Source organism: Macaca thibetana, chromosome 20 (genome assembly GCF_024542745.1).
Source record: "Macaca thibetana thibetana isolate TM-01 chromosome 20, ASM2454274v1, whole genome shotgun sequence".
NCBI lineage: Eukaryota > Metazoa > Chordata > Mammalia > Primates > Cercopithecidae > Macaca > Macaca thibetana.
In genome coordinates this window covers 72734722-72762453 of record NC_065597.1, presented here as the reverse complement: position 1 = coordinate 72762453, position 27732 = coordinate 72734722, and the positions used below count along the sequence as shown (strand labels likewise).

Sequence of the window (27732 nt, the reverse complement as noted above, 5' to 3'; positions counted from 1 at the left end):
TGAGCTGAGATCCGGCCACTGCACTCCAGCCCGGGCTACAGAGCGAGACTCCGCCTCAAAAAAAAAAAAAAAAAAAAATTATGTATGTATATAAAAATGTGACTGGGCGCAGTGGCTCACACCTGTAATCTCAGCACTTTGGGAGGCCCAGGCAGGTGGATCACCTGAGGTCAGGAATTCGAGACCAGGCTGACCAACATGGTCCAACATGACCACCTCTACTAAAAATAAAAAATTAGCCAGGCGTGGTGGTAGATGCCTGTAATCCCAGCTATTCGGGATGCTGAGGCAAGAGAATCGGTTGGACCCGGGAGGCAGAGGTTGCAGTGAGCCAAGATTGTGCCACTGCACTCCAGACTGGGCGACAGAGCAAGACTCTGTCTCAGAAAAAAAAAAGAAAAAATAGATATATGTAAATGTGGGCTGGGCACAGTGGTCATGCCTATAATCCTAGCACTTTGGGAAGCTGGGGGCAGGAGGATCTCTTGAGCCCAGGAGTTCAATACCAGCCTGGCCAATACAGTGAGACCCCATATGTACAAAAAATCAGCCAGGGCCGGGCACGGTGGCTCAAGCCTGTAATCCCAGCACTTTGGGAGGCCGAGGCGGGTGGATCACAAGGTCAGGAGATCGAGACTATCCTGGCTAACATGGTGAAACCCCGTCTCTACTAAAAATACAAAAAAAAACTAGCCGGGCGTGGTGGCGGGCGCCTGTAGTCTCAGCTACTTGGGAGGCTGAGGCGGGAGAATGGCGTGAACCCGGGAGGCGGAGCTTGCAGTGAGCCGAGATCACGCCACTGCACTCCAGCCTGGGAGACAGAGCGAGACTCCGTCTCAAAAAAAAAAAAAAAAAAAAAAAAAAAAAATCAGCCAGCTGTCGTGGTGCGCCTGTGGTCCCAGCCACTTGTGAGACTGAGGTGGGAGGATCACTTAAGCCAGTGAGATTGAGGCTGCAGTGAGCCAGAATCACACCACTGCCCTCCAGCCTGGACAAGAGAGTGAGACCCTGTCTCAAAAACAAATCAGAATTTTATCTGGTTCTCGGGCGATTCTGGTGTCCATTAAGTTCAGGAAAAACACCTAGGCCGGGTGCGGTGGCTCACGCCTGTAATCCCAGCACTTTGGGAGGCTGAGGCGGATGAATCATGAGGTCAAGAGATCAAGACCAGCCTGGCCAACATATTGAAACCCCGTCTCTACTAAACACACAAAAAATTAGCTGGGCGAGGCTGGGCGCAGTGGCTCACGCCTATAATCCCAGCACTTTGGGAGGCTGAGGTGGGCATATCACGAGGTCAGGAGATTGAGACCATCCTGGGTAACACGGTGAAACCCCGTCCCTACTAAAAAATAAAAAACTAGGCCGGGCGCGGTGGCTCAAGCCTGTAATCCCAGCACTTTGGGAGGCCGAGGCGGGCGGATCACGAGGTCAGGAGATCGAGACCATCCTGGCTAACACCCCCGTCTCTACTAAAAAATACAAAAAAAAATAGCCGGGCGAGGTGGGCGGGCGCCTGTAGTCCCAGCTACTCGGGAGGCTGAGGCAGGAGAAGGGCGTAAACCCGGGAGCAGAGCTTGCAGTGAGCTGAGATCTGGCCACTGCACTCCAGCCTGGGCGACAGAGCGAGACTCCGTCTCAAAAAAAAAAAAAAAAAAAAAAAAAAAAAAAAAAAAAAAAAAAAAAAAAATAAAAAACTAAAAAATCAGCCGGGCGTGGTGGTGGGCACCTGTAGTCCCAGCTACTCAGGAGGCTGAGACAGGAAAATGGCATGAACCTGGGAGGCAGAGCTTGCAGTGAGCCGAGATCGTGCCACTGCACTCCAGCCTGGGGGACAGAGTGAGACTCCATCTCAAAAAAAAAGAAAAAAAGAAATTAACTGGGCATGGTGGCGGGCGCCTGTAATCCCAGTTAGTCGGGAGGCCAAGGCAGACGAATCGCTTGAACCCGGGAGGCAGAGGTTACAGTGAGCCAAGATCACGCCATTGTACTCCAGCCTAGGTGGTGGGGCGAGACTCTGTCTCAAAAAAAAAAAAAAAGTCTGGTGGGAGAGTCTTGGGTTTTGGGTCATAGGTTCGAATTCCAGCCCCACCTGATGGTAGCTCTGTAGCCTTAGAAAATTGACCTCATTTCTGGAGTTTCAGGAGTTTTATCTTAAGCTGGCTGTGATAACCTAGATTGCTGTGTAAATTGCACATTTGGGGCTTAGCAAGTTGCAAATGGGAGTTCTGGCTGTTTTATTACCAGTAACTAGGAGATGGGCTTGGGTTCAAGGAGGCCAGCTGCCTCCTGACACAGCTTTAAGGATCTGAGGTGGCCCCTGCCCTGGGCACCTGGGGCGGGAAGGGAAGGGCAGGGAACAGGGAGACTTATTTTTCACTGTGATCTTTTGGAACCATTTGACTGTATTATAACTTGTGTGTTTTATTCAAAAATGGGTAGATTATTTAAACAAACCCTAAAAAAAAAAGCATGAGCAGGAGTGACAGACAGCAGAGGTCACTGAGTCCGAGTCCAGGTTGGCCCCTCCAGGTGTGATCTTGATGCAACATTTAACAGGCCTGAGCTGGGGCGGCCTCACTGGCTGCTAGGAGAGGAATGAGACTCCCCTCCGGGTTGCTTGGTGTAGGGGTTCCATGGGAATGGGCTTGGGGGCTCTGGCATATCTGGCTCAGGAAGACAGGGTAAATTTCAGCCTTAAAGGAGAAAGGCCCATGTCAGCCCCCAGAGTCTGCAGTGGCTGCCACTCCTGGGCTTCTCCCCACCCCTGGTGGCTGTGACCACTTGGGTCCCTCCTCCAGGACAGGCCCAGCCCCTCGAGTTCCTGAGGACGTGCTACGGGGGCTGCTTCCTGGTACATGAGTCGTTCCTCTACAAGCGGGAGAAGGCTGTCGCGGACAAGGTGTATTGGACCTGTCGGGACCACGCACTGCACAGCTGCCGGAGCCGGGCCATCACCCAGGGACAGCGGGTGACCGTGATGCGTGGCCACTGCCACCCTCCCGATATGGAGGGCCTGGAAGCCCGGCGGCAGCAGGAGAAGGCCACGGAGACACTGCAGGCTGGGCAGGACGGCCCTGGGAGCCAAGTGGACACGCTGCTCCGAGGTGTGGATAGTCTGCTGTACCACAGGGGTCCTGGTCCCCTGACTCTCACCACGCCCCGGCCCAGAAAGCGAGCGAAGGTCGAAGACCAGGAGCTGCCAACCCAGCCGCAAGCCCCGGAAGGATCCCCGGACGAGGACCAGGATGTGGATGCAGACCCTGGTGAGCCGCCTTCCTCTGGGGCTCGCTGGCCCTGCCTTGACTCTTTAGCCATCAGAGGCCCAGGGAGGGAAGGGAGTGGGATCAGGCCTGCCCAGCCCCTGCCTCCTCTCCTAACTGCCTCCCGAACCTCCCCAGGAGGCCCTGAGTTCCTGAAGACGCCCCTGGGGGGCAGCTTCCTCGTGTACGAGTCCTTCCTCTACCGGCGGGAGAAGGCAGCCGGGGAGAAGGTGTATTGGACCTGCCGAGACCAGGCCCGCATGGGCTGCCGCAGCCGCGCCATCACCCAGGGCCGACGGGTGACTGTGATGCGTGGCCACTGCCACCCACCCGACCTGGGGGGCCTGGAGGCCCTGAGGCAGCGGGAGAAACGCCCCAACATGGCGCAGCGGGGGAGCCCAGGTACCTGGGGTTGGGCGGGGAGCTGGGCCGCAGAAAGCAGGCAGGAGGCCCCACAGTGCCTTTCCCTCTCCACCCTGCGCGTCCCGCTGGCAAACGTCCTCTTCCCTTCTGTGAACGTCCTAGAAGGAGCCATGGCCCTGTCCTCCTCCTCCTCTTCCCCGCCGTGCTGCTTTCAATGGGCGCTACCTTCCTGCTCAGCCTGGCCTCGCCGGTCCAGCCCGACCTGCCCCACAGCGGCAGCAGCAGGGATAGACCTCCCTGCCCTCCTCCTCCTCCTCCTCCTCTTCCTCCATTTGTCTTAAGAGTTCATAGGATTAATAGAGGGCGTTGACTGCACATGGTCAGTCTCGTTGCTATGGTGTGAGCCTGTCTAAAGGTCTGAGCGGTTAAGGATTGAGGAGGTGATATAGCCGGGCGCAGTGGCTCAAGCCTGTAATCCCAGCACTTTGGGAGGCCGAGACGGGCGGATCACGAGGTCAGGAGATCGAGACCATCCTGGCTAACACGGTGAAACCCCGTCTCTACTAAAAAATACAAAAAACTAGCCCGGTGAGGTGGTGGGCACCTGTAGTCCCAGCTACTCAGGAGGCTGAGGCAGGAGAATGGCGTGAACCCGGGAGGCGGAGCTTACAGTGAGCTGAGATCTGGCCACTGCACTCCAGCCTGGGCGACAGAGCGAGACTCTATCTCAAAAAAAAAAAAAGGATTGAAGAGGTGATATTTACATGCAATCAGTTTCTCGTCTCGGCCAGTGGTTCCATAGACACCCATAATGTACTGAAACGCTGGCCTGAGGAGGGTCACGGCTGTCTCCATCTTTATCCACACTGTCGGCCCCCCGCAGCACCTGGTGTTTTGACTTCATGACCACAGTGGCGTACATGTCCCCATCCCGTCTGGCTGAGGAGCCAGAGGAGCCATTTCAGCGCGGCCTCCTCCACTCACCTGCTCTTCATGGCCCTGAGGCGCTGGCCTCTCTTTCCAGTGGCTCTTCTCCATCCTGCAGCTTTGGGTCAGCTGAGTTGCCTAATGGCCCTAAAGTTTTCTCAGACTTGAGAGCTGTGGTTTTTTTTGTTCCATCTCCAGGGAGATGGTGCTACAAGGTAATGCAGCTGCCCCTTCCTCGTCCTCATCCCCGCTCCTGCCCCACAAATAACTGCTCTGAGCAATTTTTATTTTTTATTTTTATTTTTTTTTATTTTTATTTTATTTTTTTTTTTTTTGAGACGGAGTCTCGCTTTGTCGCCCAGGCTGGAGTGCAGTGGCCGGATCTCAGCTCACTGCAAGCTCCGCCTCCCGGGTTTACGCCATTCTCCTGCCTCAGCCTCCCGAGTAGCTGGGACTACAGGCGCCCACCACCTCGCCGGCTAGTTTTTTGTATTTTTAGTAGAGACGGGGTTTCACCATATTAGCCAGGATGGTCTCGATCTCCTGACCTCGTGATCCGCCCGTCTCGGCCTCCCAAAGTGCTGGGATTACAGGCTTGAGCCACCACGCCCGGCCAATTTTTTTTTTTATTATTTATTTTTTTGAGGCAGAGTCTCCCAGGCTGGAGTGCAGTGGCGCCATCTCGGCTCACTGAAAGCTCCACCTCCCGGGTTCAAGCCATTCTCCAGCCTCAGCTTCCCGAGTAGCTGGGACTACAGGAGCCCGCCACCAAGCCCAGCTAATTTTTTTTTTTTTTTTTTTTTTGTATTTTTAATAGAGACGGGGTTTCACCGTGTTAGCCAGGGTGGTCTCGATCTTCTGACCTTGTGATCCGCCCGCCTCGGCCTCCCAAAGTGCTGGGATTACAGGCGTGAGCCCCTGCGCCTGGCCTCTAAGCAATTGTTTCTTAGGGTCTTGGGTGTCCCATTCCCTAAAATGTGCCTCCACTACTGTTAATCAGTGTTTCCATTTCTTTGTCAGCTACTCAGTGCACTTTTGCACAGGTGTTTTGTGTGTGTGACGCAGTCTCGCTCTGTCACCCAGGCTGGAGTGCAGTGGTGCAATCTCGGCTCACTGCAACCTCTGCCTCCCAGGTTCAAGCGATTCTCCTGCCTCAGCCTCCTGAGTAGCTGGGATTATAGGCGCCCGCCACCTCACCCAGCTATTTTTGTATTTTTATTAGAGACAGGGTTTCACCATGTTGGCCAGGCTGGTCTCAAACTCTGACCTTAGGTGATCCGCCTGCCTTGGCCTCCCAAAGCGCTGGGATTACTGATGTGAGCCACTGCACCCGGCCACGTTTGGTTTTCCCTTAGCCTAGAAACCTGCTCGCGGCTGACGGGGGGTTGCTCTGTGGTCCCATCTTCTAACACAGCTCTGTCTTCTCTGTGCAACGGCAGCTGCTGCGTTTGTTTGCCTGGTTTTGTGTGTCCAGGTCGACCCCACCTGGATCCGATCATCCACAACCCCAGGTTGCTGGAGCTGCCAGGGAGCCTCGTGCCAGTGCAGCCTGATCTGGGAACAGAGGCTGGGCCCAGCTGTCCCTCGGGGTTCACTGTGCCAACTCTCTGCTTCTGGGCCTGCCTTTCTCTTTCTTGGTTTTCTTCATGGTGTTGTCGTTTGGAGAAGTCCTCCTGCCTCCGGTTGTTTCCTGAGCCGGTCCTGGGAGGTAGCACGCTGAGGCCTTGCAGGTGTGAAATGTCTGTAGCCTCCCTCTGCCGAGGGGCAGCCTGGCCTCCCTGGTGTCACAGGTGCAGAGCCTGCCCTTGAACTGTGGCTTTTGTGTGACTGATCCTGTGTGTGCAATCGGATTTGCTTGAGGTTTTAGGGTCTCTGCTCCCTCCCAGCTGCACGGGGCTGTGCTGGGGGCACTAGGGGCCTTTTTAGGCCTCGGGCTTGTGGCCTTCATGGTGGGGTCATCCTCTCGTGCTCTCTGTTAACTTCCCCATCATCGTCCCTTTCTGTTGCTCCTGTTAATCAGATGTTGGTCCTCCCAGATGAGGGGTCGGTCTTCTTTTTTTTGAGACAGTTTCACTCTTGTTGCCCAGGCTGGAGTATAGTGGTGTAGTCTTGGCTCACTGCAGCCTCCGTCTCCCAGGTTCAAGTGATTTTCCTGTCTCAGCCTTCTGAGTAGCTGGGATTACAGGTGCACGCCACCACACCCAGCTAATTTTTTATATTTTTTTAGTAGGGATGGTGTTTCACCATGTTGGTCAGGCTGGTCTCGAACTCCTGACCGGGTGATCCACCCGCCTCGGCCTCCCAAAGTGCTGGGATTACAGGCATGAGCCACTGCGCCCAGCCCCTTGCTGGCGTTTGCATCCATGTGGAAGGGATGAAGCGTGCCCCATGGTCACACCACCATCTCCTGTGGTTTGGGGTCCCCACCTTCCTCCTGACCTGTTCTGTCTTGCGGTCCCCAGGCTTCTGTGCTGCTGTACCCCGCAGGGTCCTCCTGCCTCCCGAGCCTCCCCACTCCACATGGCCCCTGCCCAGCCCGCTCCATCCCTCTTGAAGGTGGTTCCACAGCCAGACACCGCCCCCTCCGGCCTCTCCTCTAGGGCTTGCTACCCACCCCCATCCCCTGCTTCCACTGCCACCTGATGTGCCCACGACGCCCCAGGCTGCCTCCCCACCTCTGTGGCCCCTGAGCCTGCACGGAGGAAAGGGTATTCTCTGGGCCAGGCACTGCCACCCCACAGGGTCCTCCCTCTCACCACATCCAGGACAGTGGACGCTGCTCCTACCTCTTCCTCACAGTCCTCGGGTCACCTCTCCACCTGCCCAGCTCTCGGGGACCACCCCTCTCAGCCCCATCCAGCTCCCGAGCAGCTTTGTCCCCTGAGGGCCCTGGGTCATTCCTCTGACCCATCAGCCACAGTGCACCCTGCATGCGAGCCTGGGCGGACGCTGGGGACGGACGCGTGACGCAGCAGACACTGCCTCCCTGAAGGCATCGCAGCGTGGGACGCTTGGCCTCCACCTGCAGGGGCCTCACCTCACCAGTCCCCAGCCTCAGGAGAGGGACCCCAGCAGCTGGAGCCCCAGTGGAGTTGGAGGGATGGTAGCATCTGTGTCCTGGGCTCCGGGGCCACCTCACTGTGAGGAGGGGGTGTAGGCATCGCGGGAGGTCTCACCTCAGGGCCATGCTGATCTTGGCTCTGAGAGCTGGTGTCCTCTGCTCCTCCCTTCCCATTTCTCAACAGGAGGCCCAGAGTTCTTGAAGACGCCCCTGGGGGGCAGCTTCTTGGTGTACGAGTCCTTCCTCTACCGGCGGGAGAAGGCAGCTGGGGAGAAGGTGTATTGGACCTGCCGGGACCAGGCCCGCATGGGCTGCCGCAGCCGCGCCATCACCCAGGGCCGGCGGGTCATGGTCATGCGCAGACACTGCCACCCACCTGACCTGGGTGGCCTGGAGGCCCTGCGGCAGCGGGAGCACTTCCCCAACCTGGCACAGTGGGACAGTCCAGGTGCGTGCAGAGGGCGCTGGGCCAGGTGACCCTAGTCTCCCGGGACCCGTGCGCCACATGCTGGCTGCAGGCTGCCCGTGGGCTGCCGTGTGTGTTGCGCATGGGGGTCTGGCAGCCTGGGCCATAAACTCCCCAAGGGCAGGAGGCTCTATCTGCAGGCTCTGAGCTCCTGCAGCTGGTCTTCAGGGCAACAGGGACTGGCTGTCAGGGGTAGGAACCCACTCAGCTCTCTCAAGAACGGGGATGGCGGCCACAGGTAGCATTGGCAGAGACTGCTTGGAATCTGCTGACGGGCCATACGGTGGATCCCGGACACTCTTAGTCTACCCCCAACGCCACCCACACAGCTTCTAGTCTCGTGGGGTTCTCTCCAGTCACAACATCATGTGACCTTTCAGTTCAGCTTGTTACAAGTCAGAGGCCAGATGGCTGCCAGCTGGCTGAGGGGTAGGTGGACAGGGAGCCAGGAGGCCCTGGTGACCGGTCCAGAATGGCTTCTCCCCAGCCCTGGGAGATGCGCCTGCAAGCATGAGGTCTGAGGGCTTGGGAGAGTCCTTCGGGAGTGTTCGGGGTCTAGTGGTTGCCAGGCCACCTGCCCAGGCATCACCAGAGCCCTTAGAAAGGGCCAGCCAGCGTGGAAGTCGGGGCTGGAGGGCCTGAGCTTCAGGCTTCAGGGCCCAGAGGGGAGGAGGGCAGTGTCCACCATGGGGCCTGCTAGGGGATTGCAGATTCCTGGTGGAGCCTGGCTTGGGGGACAAATTAGACCCCCAGCCCTGACACCCAGGCCCCTGTGGCCCTACTCACAGTGTCACTTTCCCTTTCAGAACCCCTCCGACCCCTGGAGTTCCTGAGGACTTCCCTGGGGGGCAGGTTCCTGGTGCACGAGTCCTTCCTCTATAGGAAGGAGAAGGCGGCCGGGGAGAAGGTGTACTGGATGTGCCGGGACCAGGCTCGGCTGGGCTGCCGCAGCCGCGCCATCACCCAGGGCCACCGCGTCATGGTCATGCGCAGCCACTGCCACCAGCCCGACCTGGCAGGCCTGGAGGCCTTGAGGCAAAAGGAGCGGCTCCCCAGCACGGCCCAGCAGGAGGATCCAGGTACAGACAGGGTGTGGGGCAGAGGCAGGGGTGTGGGTATCCTCATCTCTGCCAGCTCAGAACTGATGCCCAGGCCAGGCACCCACTGACGAGACTTTGCTTTTGTGCACACACCAATTATTCACATCAACAGAATGTAAAACCAGTCTTTTTTTTTTTTTTTTTTTTTGAGTTGGAGTTTTGCTCTTGTTGCCCAGGCTGGAGTGCAATGGAGCGATCTCAGCTCACTGCAACCTCCGCCTCCTGGGTTCAAGCGATTCTCCTGCCTCAGCCTCCCAAGTAGCTGGGATTACAGGCATGCACCACCACACCCAGCCAAAACCAATCTTTAGAAAGCATTGTGTGTCTCACTGTCATTCATGTGAATATTAAGGGCCATGCCCTGTAAAACAGTAACAAATCCAAGTTGGCCAGGCACAGTGAGTCACGCCTGTAATCCCAGCACTTTGGGAGGCTGAGGCAGGTGGATGACCTGAGGTCCGGAGTTGGAGACCAGCCTCATCACCATGGAGAAACCCCATCTCTACTAAAAATACAAAATTAGCTGGGCATGGTGGCACATGCCTGTAATCCCAGCTGCTTGGGAGGCCAAGGCAGAGGAATTGCTTGAACCTGGGAGGCAGAGGCTTCGTTGAGCCAAGATCGCACCACTGCACTCCAGTCTGGGCAACAGGAGTGAAACTCCATCTCAAAAAAAAAAAAAAAAAAAGGCCGGGCGCGGTGGCTCACGCCTGTAATCCCAGCACTTTGGGAGGCCGAGGCGGGCGGATCACAAGGTCAGGAGATCGAGACCACGGTGAAACCCCGTCTCTACTAAAAAAATACAAAAAATTAGCCGGGCGCGGGTAATTTGTGGCGGGCGCCTGTAGTCCCAGCTACTCAGGAGGCTGAGGCAGGAGAATGGCGTAAACCCAGGAGGCGGAGCTTGCAGTGAGCCGAGATCGCGCCACTGCACTCCAGCCTGGGCGACAGAGCGAGACTCCGTCTCAAAAAAAAAAAAAAGAAGAAAACAGCCTGGCTAACATGGTGAAACCTTGTCTCTAAAAAAAGCTTATAAATCAGCTGGGCGTAGTGGTGCATGCTTGTGGTCTGAGCTCCTCAGAAAAGGGGAGGATCACCCGAGCCCGGGAGGTTGAGGCTGCAGTGAGCCATGCACTGCAATCCAGCCTGTGTGACAGAACAAGACCCCATCTTTACAAAAATTTTTTTGAAAAAAGGGCTTCTTTGAGAAAGCCACTAAATGAGCTTAAACAGAAAGTTGTGCTGGAGGCCTGGCCTCTCATCTTTGATGTCTAGTTGACCCCATGTCTAGTACTTTCCATGACAGCAGCTGAAGATCAACTCTTAGGGGCTCCAGTAGCTCATGTTACTATAGAAGGTAATTGATGCGTTGAATTCCCACTGGTTGTCTTTCTCCTCACAGCCTTGAGAGCATCGTTAAGAAGGTGTGCGTCCTTGGTTCTGTCAGCTTCAACAAGAGAAGAATTATTAATTCATGTGTTCAATTTTTTTTTCCCCAGAAAAGATTCAAGTTCAGCTGTGTTTCAAGACGTGTCCTCCTGAAAGCCAGCCGATGTATGGGTAATTGTATTAGTTATCTAATGGTGCATGACCAATTACAGCACAACGTAGTGGGCTTAAAACAACAAATATTTGCTGTCTCGGCTTTTGTGGGTCAACATCATGGGAGTGGTTGGACTGGGTGGTTCTGACTCCTGAGGTTGAAGAGAATTTGTCAGGCAGTCATCTGAAGGCCCAAGTGAGGCTGGAGGCCCTGTTCCTCACCATGGGAACCCCTCCTTGGGCCCACTTGAGCATCCTTCACATGACAGACATGGGACAGAGAGAGAACAAGAGGGAAGCTGCCAGCAGCAGAATTCAGGTTCTTCTCAACCACAGCCAGGCCATAAAGCAAGAGTCCTTTTTTTTTTGGAGATAGAGTCTCTCTGTTGCCCAGGCTGGAGTACAGTGGCATGATCTCAGCTCACTGCAAACTCTACCCTCCAGGTTCAAGCAATTCTCCTGCCTTAGCCCCCTGAGTAGCTGGGATTACAGGCATGTACCACCACGCCCAGCTAATTTTTGTATTTTTAGTAGAAATAGGGTTTCATCATGGTGGCCAGGCTGAGTCTCAAACTCCTGACCTCATATGATCCGCCTGTCTCGGGTCTCCCAAGTGCTGGGATTACAGGCAAGAGCCATTGCGCCCAGCCTTGTTATTGATTTGGAATTACATCCCACTGTGGTCAAAGAACATACTTTGTATGATTTCATTCCTTTCAGGCCTGGACTCAGTGGCTCCTACCTGTAATCCCAGCACTTTGGGAGGCCAAGGCAGGCGAATCATTTGAGGTCAGGAGTTCGAGACCAGCCTGGCCAACATGGTAAAACCCCGTCTATACTAAAAATACAAAAATTAGCCAGGCGTGGTGGTACATGCCTGTAATCCCAGCTATTCAGGAGGCAGAGGTTGCAGTGAGCCAAGATTGTGCCACTGCACTCCAGCCTGTGTAACAAAAACCAAATCAAAAGCAGAAATATTTGGGAAACTCATAAATATGAAGAAATTAAGACACTCATAAGAAACCAGTGAGTGAGACTGGGCACAGTGGCTCATGCCTGTAATCTCAACACTCTGGGAGGCGGAGGCAGGAGGATCACTTGAGCCCAGGAGTTTGAAATCAGTTGGCGCAACAGAGCATGATGCTGTGTGTAATTTTAAACAAACAGTGAGCCAAAGAAGATAATTATAAAATACTTTGAAATAAATGAAAATGGAGACACAACATAACAAAACTTATGGGATGCACTGAAAGTCATGCTTAGAGGGAAATCTATAGTGAAAGGAAGAAGCCGGCCAGGCGCGGTGGCTCACCCCTGTAATCCCAGCACTTTGGGAGGCCAAGGCGGGCGGATCATGAGGTCAGGAGATCGAGACCATCCTGGCTAACACGGTGAAACCTCGTCTCCACTAAAAAATACAAAAAGAAAAAAAAATTAGCCGGGCGTGGTGGCAGGTGCCTATAGTCCCAGCTACTCCGGAGGCTGAGGCAGGAGAATGGCGTGAACCCAGGAGGTGGAGCTTGCAGTGAGCCAGCTGAGATCGCACCACTGCACTACAGCCTGGGTGACAGAGCTAGACTCCGTCTCAAAAAAAAAAAAAAAAGCCTGGGCAACATGGTGAGACTTTGTCTCTACCAAAAAATCAGCCATACGTGGTAGCGTTGCTGGGAGGATCGCTTGAACCTGGGAGGTCGAGGCTGCAGTGAAGTGTGATCGTACCACTGCACTCCAGCCTGAGAGACAGAGCAAGATCCCGTCTCTAAATGAATAAACAGGGCCAAGCACAGTGGCTCACACCTGTAATCCTAGCATTTTGGGTGGCTAGGGTGGGAGAATCGCTTGAACCCAGGAGTTCCATACTAGCATGGGCAAGACCTCATCTCCACAAAAAACATAAAAAAGAACTAAAAGACCAGGTGTGGTGGCTCACACATGTAATCCCAGCATTTTGGGAGGCCTAGGCAGGTGGATCATGAGGCCAGGAGTTCGAGAACAGCCTGACCAACATGGTGAAACCCCCCCTCTACTAAAAATACAAAAAGTAGCCAGGCTTGGTGGCGGGTGCCTGTAGCAGGAGAATAGCTTGAACCCAGGAGGTGGAGGCTGCAGTTAGCCGAGATTGCAACACTGCACGCCAGCCTGGGCAACAGAGCAAGACTCGTCCCAAAAAAATAAATAAAATAAAAGAACTAAAGTAGGCCGGGCGCGGTGGCTCAAGCCTGTAATCCCAGCACTTTGGGAGGCCAAGGCGGGCGGATCACAAGGTCAGGAGATCGAGACCACAGTGAAACCCCATCTCTACTAAAAATACAAAAAATTAGCCGGGCGCGGTGGCGGGCGCCTGTAGTCCTAGCTACTCAGGAGGCTGAGGCAGGAGAATGGCGTGAACCCAGGAGGCAGAGCTTGCAGTGAGCCGAGATCGCGCCACTGCACTCCAGCCTGGGCAACAGCGTGAGACTCCGTCTCAAAAAAAAAAAAAAAGAACTAAAGTAGAAGGAAGGAAATAAATAGTAAATAAAACCAAAAGTTGGTTCTGTATAAGGATCAATAAAATTGACAAATATTTAGCTCTACCTAAAGACCAAAAAAATTGAAGAGCAAGAATACTGAAAATACTAAAATCGGGAATAAAGATGAGACCTTACTATGGACCTCATTCTGACAGTCTCACTCTGACACCCAGGCTGGAGTGCAGTAGCACCATCTCAGCTCACTGCAACCTCACCCTCCTGAGTAGCTGGGACTACACATACGCACCACCACGCCTGGCTAATTTTTCTATTTTTAGTAGAAACGGGGTTTTGCCATGTTGTGCAGGCTGGTCTCCAACTCCTGGGCTCAATCAATCCACCTGCCTTGGCCTCCCAAAGTGCTGGAATTACAAACATGAGCCACAATGCCTGGCCCCAGCTCATTCTGTAAGACCAATATCACCCTGATACCAAAACCAAGCAGAGAAACACAAAGAGAAAACCACAGCCCAGTATTTCTCCAGAACATAGAATACCAGCAAACAGAATCCAGCAACATAAAAAAGAATTATATACCATGACTCAGTAAGATTTCTCCCAGGAATGCATTAACATGAAAAACCAATTAATGTAACACAGTTATCTGTACAGATCAGCCTTAACACGGCAGGCCCGAGACTGCTGCCCTAAGAACAGCTTGTGTGCAAGGTTCACCCTGGGCTGGCATCTGGGAACTTTTTTTTTTTTTTTTTTTTTTTTTTTTTTTTTTTTTGAGACGGAGTCTCGCTCTGCCGCCCAGGCTGGAGTGCAGTGGCCGGATCTCGGCTCACTGCAAGCTCCGCCTCCCGGGTTTACGCCATTCTCCTGCCTCAGCCTCTCGAGTAGCTGGGACTACAGGTGCCCGCCACCTCGCCCGGCTAGTTTTTTGTATTTTTTAGTAGAGACGGGGTTTCACCGTGTTAGCCAGGATGGTCTCGATCTCCTGACCTCGTGATCCGCCCGTCTCGGCCTCCCAAAGTGCTGGGATTACAGGCTTGAGCCACCGCGCCCGGCGGAACTTTTTTTTGTTTTTTTTGAGATGGAGTCTCGCTCTGTCGCCCAGGCTGGAGTGCAGTGGTGTGATCTCCACTCACTGCAAGATCACAGTGAGTGATCAGCCTCCCGAGTAGCTGGGATTACAGGTGCACACTACCACACCCAGCTAATTTTTGTATTTTTAGTGGAGACGGGGTTTCGCCATGTTGGCCAGGCTGGTCACGAACTCCTAACATCACGTGATCTGCCTGCCTCAAACTCCTGAAGTGCTGGGATTATAGGCGTGAGCCACCATGCCCAGCTGGCATCTGGGAACTTGACCAGTAGAGTTCCTGCGTGAATACAATGCTATCCCCAAATAACAATTGTTCACTCTTTTCTGTACAAATCATGTGATATTTGCTGAACACTTTTCTTCTGAGCCTGGAATTTCGGTGCCATATTCACCCAGGCACAACGTACCTACATGACCAACCCCCAGAAAAACCCTGGCCTCCTAGGCTCAGGCAGGCTTCCCTGGTACAGAACACTTTGCACATGTCACAGCTCGAGGCTGGAGGATTCAGCACATTCTGCGGAACTCTGGGAGAGAGGACCCCAGGGGAGGGGGCTCCGGGGGAGAGGACTTGGGGGGCTTGTACCTGGTTTCCTCCGGCCCTCACCCCAAGTGCATTTTCCTGTTGCTAATTACACATCGCATCTTTTCACTGTAGTAAATCTCAGCCATGAGCATGACGGTAGACCAAGTCCTGTGAGTCCTTCGAGCGCAGTCACCAAGACTAGTGTGTGGTGGGGATGCCTGCACACCAGATCAGTAGAGAAAAGGACAAAAACCATGTGACAACGTCCAGCACCCTTTCATGATAAAAACATTCAACAAACTAGGAATAAAAGGAGCTTCTTCAACCTGATCAAGAGCATCTGTAAAAACCCCAAAAGCAGGCCAGGCGCGGGGGCTCACACCTGTAATCCCAGCACTTTGGGAGGCCAAGGCGGGCAGATCACCTGAGGTCAGGCGTTCGAGACCAGCCTGGCCAACATAGTGAAACTCTGTCTCTACTAAAAATACAAAAAATTAGCCAGACGGGATGGCAGGCACCTGTAATCCCAGCTACTCGGGAGGCTGAGGCAGGAGCATCCCTTGAACCCGGGAGGCGGAGGTTGCAGTGAGCCAAGATCACGACACTGCACTCCAGCCTGGGAGCAAGCCCCCCCCCCTCCACCGCTGAAAAAAAAGAAAAAACAAACAAAAAGACTAGCCTGAGCAACACAGTGAGATGCCGGTTCTACAAAACGTTTAAAAATTAGCTATGTGTGGTGTTGCATGCCCAGCCACTTGGAAGGCTGAGATGGAAGGATCACCTGAGCCTGGGAGGTTGAGGCCGCAGTGAGCTGTGATCATGCAGCTACACTCCAGCCTTGGGGACAGAGAGAGAACCTGTCTCAAAAATAAAAGTAGAGCATGGCGGATCACAGGCGTGAGCGCTTTGGGAGGCTGAGGCAGGTGGATCACCTGAGGTCAGGAATTCGAGACCAGCCTGGGAACATGGAGAAACCCGTCTCTACTAAAAATACAATAGCTAGGCGTGGTGGCATGCACCTGTAATCCCAGCTACTTGGGAGGCTGAGTCAGGAGAATCACTTAAACCTGGCAGGTGGAGGTTGCAGTGAGCTGAGATTGTGCCATTGCACTCCAGCCTGGGCAACAAGAGCAAAACTCCGTCTCAAAAGAGAGATCACATACAATTATGTATAGTACATAATATTTGATAATGATAATAAATGACTATGTTACTAGATTATATATTTACTATACTTTTTATCATTAATTTAGAATATACTGCTATTTAAAAAGTCAACTATAGGTCAGCCACAGCGTTGGCTCACACCTGTAATCCCAGCACTTTGGGAGGCCGAGGCAGGCAGATCACCTGAGGGCAGGAGTTCGAGACCAGCTTGGGAAACATGGTGAAACCCGTCTCTACTAAAAATACAAAAATTAGCCAGGCATGGTGGCAGGCACCTGTAATCCCAGCTACTTGGGAGTCTGACGCATGAGAATCGCTTGAACCTGGGAGGTGGAGGTTGCAGTGAGCTGAGATTGTGCCACTGTACTCCAGCCTGGGCAACAGAGTGAGACTCTGTCTCAAAAAAAAAAAAAAAAAAAAAAAAAAGTTAACTGTAAAACAGCCTCAGGCAGGTCCTTCAGGACTTTTTGGAGGTATCCGGAAAAGGCACTGTCGTCATAGATGACAGCTGTAAGTGTTACTGCCCCTGAAGACCTTCCAGTGGGACAAGATGTGGAGGTGGAAGATGGTGACATGGATGACCCTGACCCTATGCAAGCCTAGGCTAGCGTGTGTCTTAGTTTTTAAACAAAAAAAATAAAAATCCTTGGCTGGGCGCAGTGGCTCATACCTGTAATCCCAGCACTTTGGGAGGCTGAGGTGGGTGGATCACTTGAGGTCAGGAACTCAAGATCAGCCTGGCCAACATGATGAAACTCCATCTCTACTACTAAAAATACAAAAATTAGCCAGGCACAGTGGCTCACACCTGTAATCCCAGCACTTTGGGAGGCCAAGGCAGGCAGATCACAAGGTCAAGAGTTTGAGACCAGCCTGGCCAACATGGTGAAATCCCATCTCTACTAAAAGTATAAAAATCAGCTGGGCATGGTGGCGCGTGCCTGTAATCCCAGCTACTTGGGAGGCTGAGGCAGGAGAATCACTTGAACCAGAGAGTCGGAGGTTGCACTGAGCTGACATTCACGCCACTGAACTCCAGCCTGGTGAGAGCGAGACTCCATCTCCAAAAAAAACAAAAAACAAAACAAAAAAAAGCCGGGCATGGTAGCACACACCTGTAATCCCAGCTACTTGGGAGGCTGAGGCTGCAGTGCACTGAGATAGTGCCACTGCACTTCAGCCTGGAAGACTCCATCTCAAAAAAAAAAAAAAAAACAAAAAACTGGGCCGGGCGCGGTGGCTCAAGCCTGTAATCCCAGCACTTTGGGAGGCCGAGACAGGCGGATCACGAGGTCAAGAGATCGAGACCATCCTGGCTAACACGGTGAAACCCCGTCTCTACCAAAAAAAAAAAAAAAAACAAACTAGCCGGGCGAGGTGGCGGGCGCCTGTAGTCCCAGCTACTCGGGAGGCTGAGGCAGGAGAATGGCGTGAACCCGGGAGGCGGAGCTTGCAGTGATCCCAGATCGCACCACTGCCCTCCAGCCTGGGCGACAGAGCGAGACTCCATCTCAAAAAAAAAAAAAAAAAAAAAAACCTGTCTCAAAAAATTGAAGTCCAACTTAAAAAAAATTTTAAATTCCTGAAAAATAAAAACTTATACAATGAGGTTCTAAAGAAAATATTTTTGTGCTGCTGTACCATGTATTTGTATTTTAAACCAAGCGTTATTACAAAAGAAGCTAAAAGTTACATCAAGTTACAGTAAGCTTAGGTTAATTTATTACCAAAGAAAATTTTTAAAAATGAGCATAGCAGGCCGGGCGCAGTGGCTGAAGCCCGTAATCCCAGCACTTTGGGAGGCCGAGACGGGCAGATCACGAGGTCAGCAGATCAAGACCATCCTGGTTGGCCGGGCGCGGTGGCTCAAGCCTGTAATCCCAGCACTTTGGGAGGCCGAGGCGGGTGGATCACGAGGTCAGGAGATCGAGACTATCCTGGCTAACATGGTGAAACCCCGTCTCTACTAAAAATACAAAAAACTATCCGGGCGTGGTGGCGGGCACCTGTAGTCTCAGCTACTTGGGAGGCTGAGTCGGGAGAGTGGCGTGAACCCGGGAGGCGGAGCTTGCAGTGAGCCGAGATCACGCCACTGCACTCCAGCCTGGGAGATACAGTGAGACTCCGTCTCAAAAAAAAAAAAAAAAAAAAAAAAAAAAAAAAAAAAAAAAAAAAAAAGACCATCCTGGTTAACACGGTGAAACCCCATCTCTACTAAAAAATATTTAAAAAATTAGCCGGGCGAGGTGGCGGGTGCCTGTAGTCCCAGCTACTTGGGAGTCTGAGGCAGGAGAATGGCATGAACCCCGGAGGCGGAGCTTGCAGTGAGCCGAGATTGCGCCACTGCACTCCAGAATGGGCGACAGAGCGAGACTCTGTCTCAAAAAATAAACACAAAAATATTAAAAAAAAAAAAAATGAGCGTAGCCTGAGTGTTGAGTGTTGTACATTAAGTCTGCAGCATACACAGTAATGCTTTAGGCCTCCACATTCACTCACCCACAGCAACTTCCCCTCCCAAGCTCCATTTGTAATACATGTCCTGTATAAGTGGACCGTACCTTTTTTTTTTTTTTTTTTTTTTTTTTTTTTTTTTTTTTTGAGGTGGAGTCTTGCTCTATCTCCAGGCTGGAGTGCAGTGGTGCAATCTCGGCTCACTGCAACCTCCGCCTCCCAGGTTCAAGTGATTCTCCTGCCTCAGCGTCCAGAGTAGCTGTAGCTGGGATTACTGGCACACTGCAGTGCACCTGGCTAATTTTTGTATTTTTTTTTTTTTTTTTTTTTTTTTTTTTTTTTTTTTTTTTTGAGACGGAGTCTTGCTCTGTCGCCCAGCCTGGAGTGCAGTGGCGCAATCTCGGCTCACTGCAAGCTCCGCCTCCCGGGTTCACGCCATTCTCCTGCCTCAGCCTCCCGAGTAGCTGGGACCACAGGCGCCCGCCACTGCGCCCGGCTAATTTTTTCTATTTTTTTAGTAGAGACGGGGTTTCACCATGGTCTCGATCTCCTGACCTTGTGATCCGCCCGCCTCGGCCTCCCAAAGTGCTGGGATTACAGGCGTGAGCCACCACGCCCGGCCTGGCTAATTTTTGTATTTTTAGTAGAAATGGGGTTTGACTATATTGGCCAGGCTGGTCTTGAACTCCTGGCCTCAAGTGATCCAGCCACCTCAGCCTCCCAAAATGCTAGGATTACACGCGGGAGCCACAGCGCCCAGTCAGCTTTCTTTTTTTGAGACAGTCTTGCTCTGACACCCAGGCTGGAGTGCAGTGGTATGATCTCAGCTCACCACAACCTCCACATCCTAGATTCAAGCAATTCTTCTGCCTCAGCCTCCTGAGTAGCTGGGGTTACAGGCACGCACCACCACTCCCGGCTAATTGTTTTGTACTTTTAGTGGAGACAGAGTTTCACCATGTTGGCCAGGCTGGTCTCGAATTCCTGACCTCAGGTGATCCACCCACCTTGGCTTCCCAGAGTGCTGGGATTACAGGTGTGAGCCGCTACACTGGACAAGACAAAAGTTTTTAGATAGGATGCCAAAAGCATATGCAATCAAAGAATAAATTGGACTTTATCGAAGTTAAAAACTTTTATGCTTCAAATAACACTATCAAGAAAGTAAACAGGCTGGCCATGGTGGCTCATGCCTGTAATCCCAGCACTTTGGGAGGCCGAGGCAGGTGGATCACCTGAGGTCAGGAGTTCAAGACCAGCCTGACCAACACAGTGAAACTCTGACTCTGCTAAAAATACAAAAATTAGCTGGGCGTGGTGGCGGGCGCCTGTAGTCCCAGCTACTCGAGAGGCTGAGGCAGAATTTCTTGAACCCAGGAGGCAGAGGTTGAGGTGAGCCGAGATTGCACCACTGCACTCCAGCCTGGACAATAGAGCAAGACTCTGTCTCAAAAGAAAAAAAAGAAAGTAAAAAGATGAAAAGACAACCCACAGAATTATTTGCAAATCATATACCTGATAAGGAACTTGTATCCAGAACATATTCAGCCTCCCGAGTAGCTGGGATTACAGGCACCTGCCACCACACCTGGCTAATTTTTTGTGTTTTTAGTAGAGATGGGGTTTCACCATGTTGGTCAGGCTGGTCTCGAACTCCTGACCTCAGGTGATCCACCCACCTCGGCCTCCCAAAGTGTTGGGATTATAGGAGTGAGCCACTGTGCCTGGCCCAGAATTCATACAATGAAAAGACAACCCAATTAGCAAATGGCCAAAGGACCTGAATAAACAGTTTCCCATAGAAGATTTGATTTCTGCGATGAATTCAAAGATATGCAAATTGTCAATAGGGATAAAGATTCTCAACATCATCAGTCTCAGGGAAATGCACATCAAGACCACTGTGAAATACCACTTCACACCCACTGCGATGGCTATTTAAAAAGACAGCCAACAAGTGTTGGTGAGGACGTGGAGAAACTGGAACCCTCATACTCTCTTGCTGACGATGCAAAATGGTGCAGCCACTTTGGAAAACACTCTGGGAGTTCATAATGTTCAACGTAGAGTCACCGTATGACCCAGCAGTTCCACTCCTAGGTGTGCGCCCAGGAGAACTGAACACACATGTCCACACAAAAATATACACAAATGTCCATGTCAGCATTACTTCTAATAGGCAAAAATTGAAAGCTCAAAATGTCCGTCAATGAAATACAGTCGATTTATACAATGAAATATTGTCCATAAAAAGGAACGAAGTACTGATGCATGCTACAATGAGGATGCACCTTGAAAACACCATCTTTAAGGGCCGGGCGCGGTGGCTCAAGCCTGTAATCCCAGCACTTTGGGAGGCCAAGACGGGCGGATCACGAGGTCAGGAGATCGAGACCATCCTGGCTAACATGGTGAAACCCCGTCTCTAATAAAAAAAAACAAAACAATTAGCCGGGCGAGGTGGCGGGCGCCTGTAGTCTTAGCTACTCCGGAGGCTGAGGCAGAAGAATGGCGTAAACCCGGGAGGCGGAGCTTGCAGCGAGCTGAGATCCGGCCACTGCACTCCAGCCCGGGCGACAGAGCAAGACTCCATCTCAAAAAAAAAAAAAAGAAAACACCATCTTCAATGAAAGAAGCCAGTCACAAAGCACATGGAGTATATGTAATTCTGTTCATATGAAGTGCCCAGAATAGGCACATTTAGAGAGACAGAAAGATTAGTGGCTGCCTGGGGCAAGGGAAGTTGAGGAGGGACACTAAGGATTTGAGGTTTCTTTTGATGGGGGGTGAAATGTTCTAAATGTGATTGCAGTGATGGTTGCACGACTCTGAATTGTACACTTAACGGATTTTATGGTATGTGAATTATAGCTCAGTAGAGCTCTTAAACAAATATCCGTGGGGGGATGGGGAGGGATAGTATTAGGAGATATACCTCATGTAAATGACAAGTTAATGGGTGCAGCACATCAACATGGCACATGTATACATATGTAACAAACCTGCACATTATGCACATGTACCCTAGAACATGAAGTAAAAAAAACAAAAATCCCAGCCAGGTACAGTGGCTCACGCCTGTAATCGCAGCACTTTGGGAGGCTGAGGCAGTCAGATCATCTGAGGTCAGGAGTTTGAGACCAGCCTGGCTAACATGGTGAAAACCCATCTCTACTAAAAATACAAAAAATTACCCGGGTGTGGTGGTGGGTGCCTGTAATCCTAGCTACTCGTGAAGCTGAGGCAGGAGAATCGCTTGAACCTGGGAGGCGGAAGTTGCAGTGAGCAGAGATTGCGCCACTGCACTCCAGCTTGGGGCAACAAGAGCGAAACTCCGTCTCAAAAAAAAAAAAAAATCCCTTACAGTACTAAAAGAGAACCTGATCACATGAGTTCAGGAGTTCAAGACTAGCTTGAGCAACACAGGGAGAACCCCATCTCCACCAAAAAAAAATTTTGTTTAATTAGCCAGACGTGGTGGCATGTACCTGTGGTCCCAGCTACTTAGGAGGCTGAGGTGGGAGGATCACTTGAGCCCAGGAGGTCGAGGCTGCAGTGAGCTGTGATGGCACCACTGCACTCCAGCCTGGGTGGCAGAGTGAAACCATATCTCAAAAAAGAAATTTTTTTTTTTTTTTTTTTTTTTTTGAGACGGAGTCTCGCTCTGTTGCCCAGGCTGGAGTGCAGTGGCCGGATCTCAGCTCACTGCAAGCTCCGCCTCCCGGGTTCACGCCATTCTCCTGCCTCAGCCTCCCAAGTAGCTGGGAGTACAGGCGCCCGCCACCTCGCCTGGCTAGTTTTTTTGTATTTTGTAGTAGAGACGGGGTTTCACCGTGTTAGCCAGGATGGTCTCGATCTCCTGACCTCGTGATCCGCCCGTCTCGGCCTCCCAAAGTGCTGGGATTACAGGCTTGAGCCACCGCGCCCGGCCAAAAGAAAATTATTAAAGGAGAACTCTGTGTTTCTTGATGAAGAACCTTGAGGAGGCTCGGAGTGATGCCCCTGTGACTTCCAGGGCAGGAATTGCAACGTTTTGGAAGTGTTGGGTGGTTCTCCCCCGAACATGCTGGTGTAGGAAGCAGGGAATTCCCCAAGTGTGTGTCATGGAACAACCTCATGTTGTAAAGGAATCGATACGGATGGATGGATGTGTGTGTAAAAATGATCAGCCAGGTGAGGTAGCTCATGCCTGTAATCCCAGCCCTTTGGTAGATGGGCGGATCACCTGACATCAGGAGATCGAGACCATCCTGACCAACATGGTGAAACCCCGTCTCTAATAAAATACAAAAAAAAAAAAAAAAGTAGCCGGGCATGGTGGCGGGCGCCGGTAATCCCAGCTACTCAGGAGGCTGAGGCAGGAGAATCACATGAACCCGGGAGGCAGAGGTTGCAGTGAGCCGAGATCATGCCACTGCACTCCAGCCTGACAACAGAGTGAGACTCCACCTTAAAAAAAAAAAAATTATCTAGCTGGCCGGGCATGGTGGCTGACGCCTGTAGTGCCAGCACTTTGGGAGGCCAGGGTGGGTGGATCACTTGAGGTCAGGAGTTCGAGACCAGCCTGGCCAACATGGCAAGATCCCATCTCTACTAAAAATACAAACAATTAGCTGGGCTTGGTGGTAGGTGCCTGTAATCCCAGCTACTAGGGAGGCTGAGGTGGGACAATTGCTTGAACCTGGGAGGCCGAGGCTGCAGTGAGCGACGATCACACCACTGCACTCCAGCCTGGGGGACAGAGCAAGACTCTATCTCATAAATAAGTGATCTAGCCTGTGATATCCCCAGGAAAAAGGATTCCAGGAATCCTGAACTTTCTGTGTTATCTATTTCCACCATGTTTTGATGTGTGTAAAGAACATGTGTCTCTTTGTAATTAGGGACATCAAAGACGTCAGACTGGACGGCGAGTCCCAGTGAGCTGATACTGGCAGAGGAGCTCTGAGCCGTCCACCTGAGGTGGCTTCCCATCCATACGGGTGCTTCCCAGACACTTCGGTTTGCTTGGCAGAAACTTCTTTTCATTCTTCCAAAGCATCGATGGTCTTCGCATCTTTTCAGGGTGTCCCCTGGGAGGAATTCTTGGATGGTGTCCTTGTGTCGGCGGAGAACAGTGCTCAGAGCTGGCGCTTGCAGACTCGGGTGTCGTGGGGCAGGGCGGTGGCACCTTCCTGACCTTTGAAGGTGGTGACACAGTTGCTTGGACACGGACGCCCCTGCTCTCCGGCCACAGCACCCCTGGGTTTGCAGAGCAAGCAGCCTTCCCAGGGCTTTCCACCTGGCGAGGCCGCGCTCTGCTCAGCAACGTGAATGCCTGGGCAGCAGAGGCGCCTCCCCTTCTGTCAGGAAGCTGCACAGCGCAGCTTCAGCAGTCAGAGGGAGCAGTCCGGAGAAGCAAGATGACCCCACCAGGACTGCAGAGCCTCCTGCTTACTAACAAGGACCCGTCCTCAGCCGCGAGGTCCCTCACTCCCACCCTGTAATTGTGGGGGGAGTGCCAGCAATAGGTCTGTCCCCTGGCAGGTTGGCCACGGAGCCCACCATCCATTGCAAGGCTGTGACAGCCCGGGCACCCCCGCTTCTCCTCTGCTTGTACGGTTCCCCCAATAAATCCTATTTTCCATCTCACCATGTAGAGCTGGTGCTTGTTCACATCCCCCTTGCAGCAACAGTTGGCCACCGTGAAGTCACACCCCATCATGTCTCCATGCCAGTGCCCAGCAGGCGACTGCCCCACCATGCCTGGGTAGTTATGGTCACCTGGCCCAGATATAACCTGGACCAACAGTGGATAGGGACACCTGGAGTTGGGGCCTCTGGAGGGACTGCTGAGGGGCCAGCTGCAGCCCGTGGTCTCTCCCAGGCCCGATGTGGCAGGTCATGTTGCTGAAAGAGGCGGGATGCTCCGCTCTGGCCATTAGCCTGAGTTCCCCCGGAGTCATTTGCATAAGCCTGGGCAAGTGGCACCCTTGGGCCAAGGGCAGACTTGCCCACCTGTCCATCCTTTGCCGATGGCAGAGGACACGGGACACAGTGGCTGCGCTTCGGGCGGTGTTCGCGGCCCTGAAGCATCCTGCCCTGAGGCGGACCGAACTGCCCCCAGCTGGACTCGGGGCCAAGGCTACAGATCCAGTACTCCAATCCCGACTCTCACCGTGTGGTGCGAATGTGCACGCCCACAGGAGGCAGCCACGCCCGAGGAAGGCATCTGCTGAAAGACGGTCCAGCTCATGCCGCCACCAGCTGGACCTCTGGTCAGGCTCCCTGCAGAGGGGGAAGCTCCACACGTGCCCAAGATACGAGAGAAACGCCCGGGTCACAGCAGCCTGAGTCACTGCAGCCTCTGCACCTGTGGGCTGGTTGCCTCTGTGATGGGGCCTCCATGGCCAGCATCTTCCTGCCATGGTCACATCATGCCATGCCCTGTCACTTGGCTGGGCTCTAGGCATCCCTAAGCGAGTGTGAGACGAGTCAGAGGAAGGATATCAGCTTCTCTTCTCTTTTGGACATTTGCGTCATTGACCGGGGCTGGCCCACTCTTCCTCTGCCTCGCGTCTGCTTTGACCTCAGAGGAGAGATGGCAGCCTACGTTGCTGGGCTGAGACTCTCCAACGTACGTGAATTTGGATGATGCTGTTGCCTTGGGCAGGTTCACAGCCACCAACCTGCACCCTGGTGGCCACTCAGCCATGACAAGGACCTGACAGCCACTAAGTGAGCTTCAGAGCCTTTCTTTGGAAAGTGCCAGAGCCACCAGATGTCCCCTGCCCAGTCACTGTCACAGAGTTAAAGTGTGAGGGTGAACGCTGGCTGCAGAGTGTGCAGCCCAGCAGCGGCTCAGCGGGGCAGCTCCTGCTTCCAGCCCTGGCTCTGCTGGTGCTTCGCCCACAAACCCTGCTGTGTGCCATCTGCACCACGTGGTGTGTGTCGGTGCCCTTTGACGTGACAGTGCCAACAACGTCTCATGAAATTTAAAATAAATTCCTGCCGGGCGCGGTGGCTCACGCCTGTAATCCCAGCACTTTGGGAGGCCGAGGCGGGTGGATCACAAGGTCAGGAGATCGAGACCACGGTGAAACCCCGTCTCTACTAAAAATACAAAAAATTAGCCGGGCGCGGTTGTGGGCGCCTGTAGTCCCAGCTACTCGGGAGGCTGAGGCAGGAGAATGGCGTGAACCCGGGAGGCGGAGCTTGCAGTAAGCCGAGATCGCGCCACTGCACTCCAGCCTGGGCGACAGAGCGAGACTCCGTCTCAAAAAAAAAAAAAAAAAAAAAAAAAAAAAAAGAAATTTAAAATAAATTCCCAAGGCATCAGAATGGTATCAACAAAGAACTCTAAGTTTGAAAATGGGGGTAGGGGCAGTGGCCAGCTCTGGGAGCCCCTGAACCCCCGGTCCCTGACCCATAGTCGTCAGGTGGGCCCCATCCCCCCGTGGTCCCAGCCTAGCCTCCTGTCCCACCTCCTCTGCCAAGTCAGAGTGGCACAGGACCCCTGCCACTAAGGCCAGCAGGTGTGTCTCTGAGCTGGCCGCAGGCACTTACTGCCCTCCCAGGTCCCCTCCAGTGCCAGCTCCTCTGGCTTCCCCTCCCAGTCCCCTTCGTGAGCCCAACCTTGGAGTGGGGGTTGGTGATTTGGGAGCTGGACCTCAGCCCGCTTCTGCTCTGCCACGTTTGGGGTTCACGGTTTGTCAGTCAGCCCTCCCTTCTGCAAATGAGACCTGGGTGTCGTGTCCAGCCACCTCCTGGGCCCTGCCCAGCATCTCCCGTGAGCACCAGCAATGCAGGCGGCAGAGGGGACTGTCCCCTGCCCTCTTGCCTGAGGGAGGAGACCACGGATGAGTGACAGTTATCCTCGATGCCCTGCCTGTCCTGCGTCCCATCAGTCGTCAGGGGCTGCCACCTGCCTGCTTTGTCTTTTTTTTTTTTTTAAGATGGAGTCTTGCTCTCACCCAGGCTGCAGTACAATGGCGTGATCTAGGCTCACTGCAACCTCCGCCTTCCTGGTTCAAGCGATTCACCTGCCTCAGCCTCCTGAGTAGCTGGGCCCACAGGCGCCTGCCACCACGCCCGGCTAATTTTTGTATTTTTAGTAGAGACGGGGTTTCTCCATGTTGACCAGGAAGGTCTTGATCTCTGGAACTCGTGATACATCCGCCTCGGCCTCCCAAAGTGCCGGCCCATCAATGGCTTTTAATAAGTTCACAGGGTTGTGCATCTATCACAACTATCTCATTCCAGAACATTTTCATTACCCTGAAAAGCAGCCCCTTCCCCATTAGCAGTCCCTCTCCTCTGCCGTTTTGGTTTTTTTTTTTTTTTTTCTTAAGACAGTCTCACTCTGCTGCTCAGGTTGGAGTTCAGTGGTGTGATCTTGGCTCACTGCAACCTCCACCTCCTGGGTTCAACCAATTCTGTTGCCTCAGCCTCCTGAATAACTGGAATTACAGGTGTGCACTCCCACACCCAGCTAATTTTTGTACTTTTAGAAGAGGCAGGGTTTCAAAATGTTGGCCAGGCTGGTCTTAAACTTCTGGGCTCAAGCAATCAGCTCCCCTCAACCTCCCAAAGTGCTGGGATGACAGGTGTGAGCCACACTCCCGGCCCCTCTGCCTGTTTCCTTCCCTCGTGTGCTAAGGGGCTGATGGGCCCCTTCCTCTAGAGTGTAATGCTGAGAGGATCTAGAGAATCCGGGGAAGGCACTAGGACAGCAAAGGAGACCCTTTCATGGGTCCCTGTATTCATAAACATTCCCATCCCTCAGTCCCTGACTCATGCAGGGCCCAGCCGATGGCAGGTGTGACCACAGCAGTCTCCAAGCCTGTCTCCCTGCCTGCATTGTTCCTCTGCAAAACCTGGCACCATCATAGCTCAGCGAGAACAGGGCACTTCCTCAGTGCACATCCCAGCACACGCACCTGCCCAGGCACACTTTCCCTGGCCTCTTTTCTGAAACAGTCTCACTCTGTCACCCAGGCTGGAGTGCAGTGATGCGGCCTTGGCTCACTGCAGCCTCCAACTCCTGGGCTCAAGCGATCCTCCCACCTCAGCTTACCAAAGAGCTGGGACCACAGGTGTGCACCACCACATCCAGCTAGTTTTTTAACTTTTTTTTTTTTTTTTTTTTTTGAGACAGAGTTTCGCTTTTGTTGCCCAGGCTGGAGTGTGGTGGTGTGATCTCGGCTCACTGCAACCTCCACCTCCCAGGTTCAAGCGATTCTCCTGCCTCAGCCTCCCAAGTAGATGGGATTACAGGCATGTGCCACCACCCCCGACTAATTTTGTATTTTTTTTTTTCATAG

At 52.9% G+C, this 27732-nt stretch overlaps 1 protein-coding gene across 5 annotated transcripts in view; it reads left to right on the top strand.

Moving 5' to 3' along the window:
* FLYWCH1 (FLYWCH-type zinc finger 1) overlaps positions 1-24061 on the top strand; it is a 52750-nt gene extending 28689 nt beyond the window's left edge. For 2 of the 5 annotated variants that reach the window (XM_050774268.1, XM_050774267.1), the window contains exons 5-10: positions 2802-3266; positions 3402-3665; positions 7799-8062; positions 8887-9159; positions 10680-10740; positions 23314-24061. In XM_050774268.1, coding sequence (XP_050630225.1) covers positions 2802-3266; positions 3402-3665; positions 7799-8062; positions 8887-9159; positions 10680-10740; positions 23314-23353 — 1367 coding nt within the window. In that variant the 3' untranslated portion in view covers positions 23354-24061. Of the gene's footprint in view, positions 1-2801; positions 3267-3401; positions 3666-7798; positions 8063-8886; positions 9160-10679; positions 10810-23313 lie in introns of those variants that run through there. The other 3 variants (XM_050774270.1, XM_050774269.1, XM_050774271.1) reach the window with 2 other exon arrangements.
* The last annotated feature ends 3671 nt before the right edge of the window (positions 24062-27732 follow it).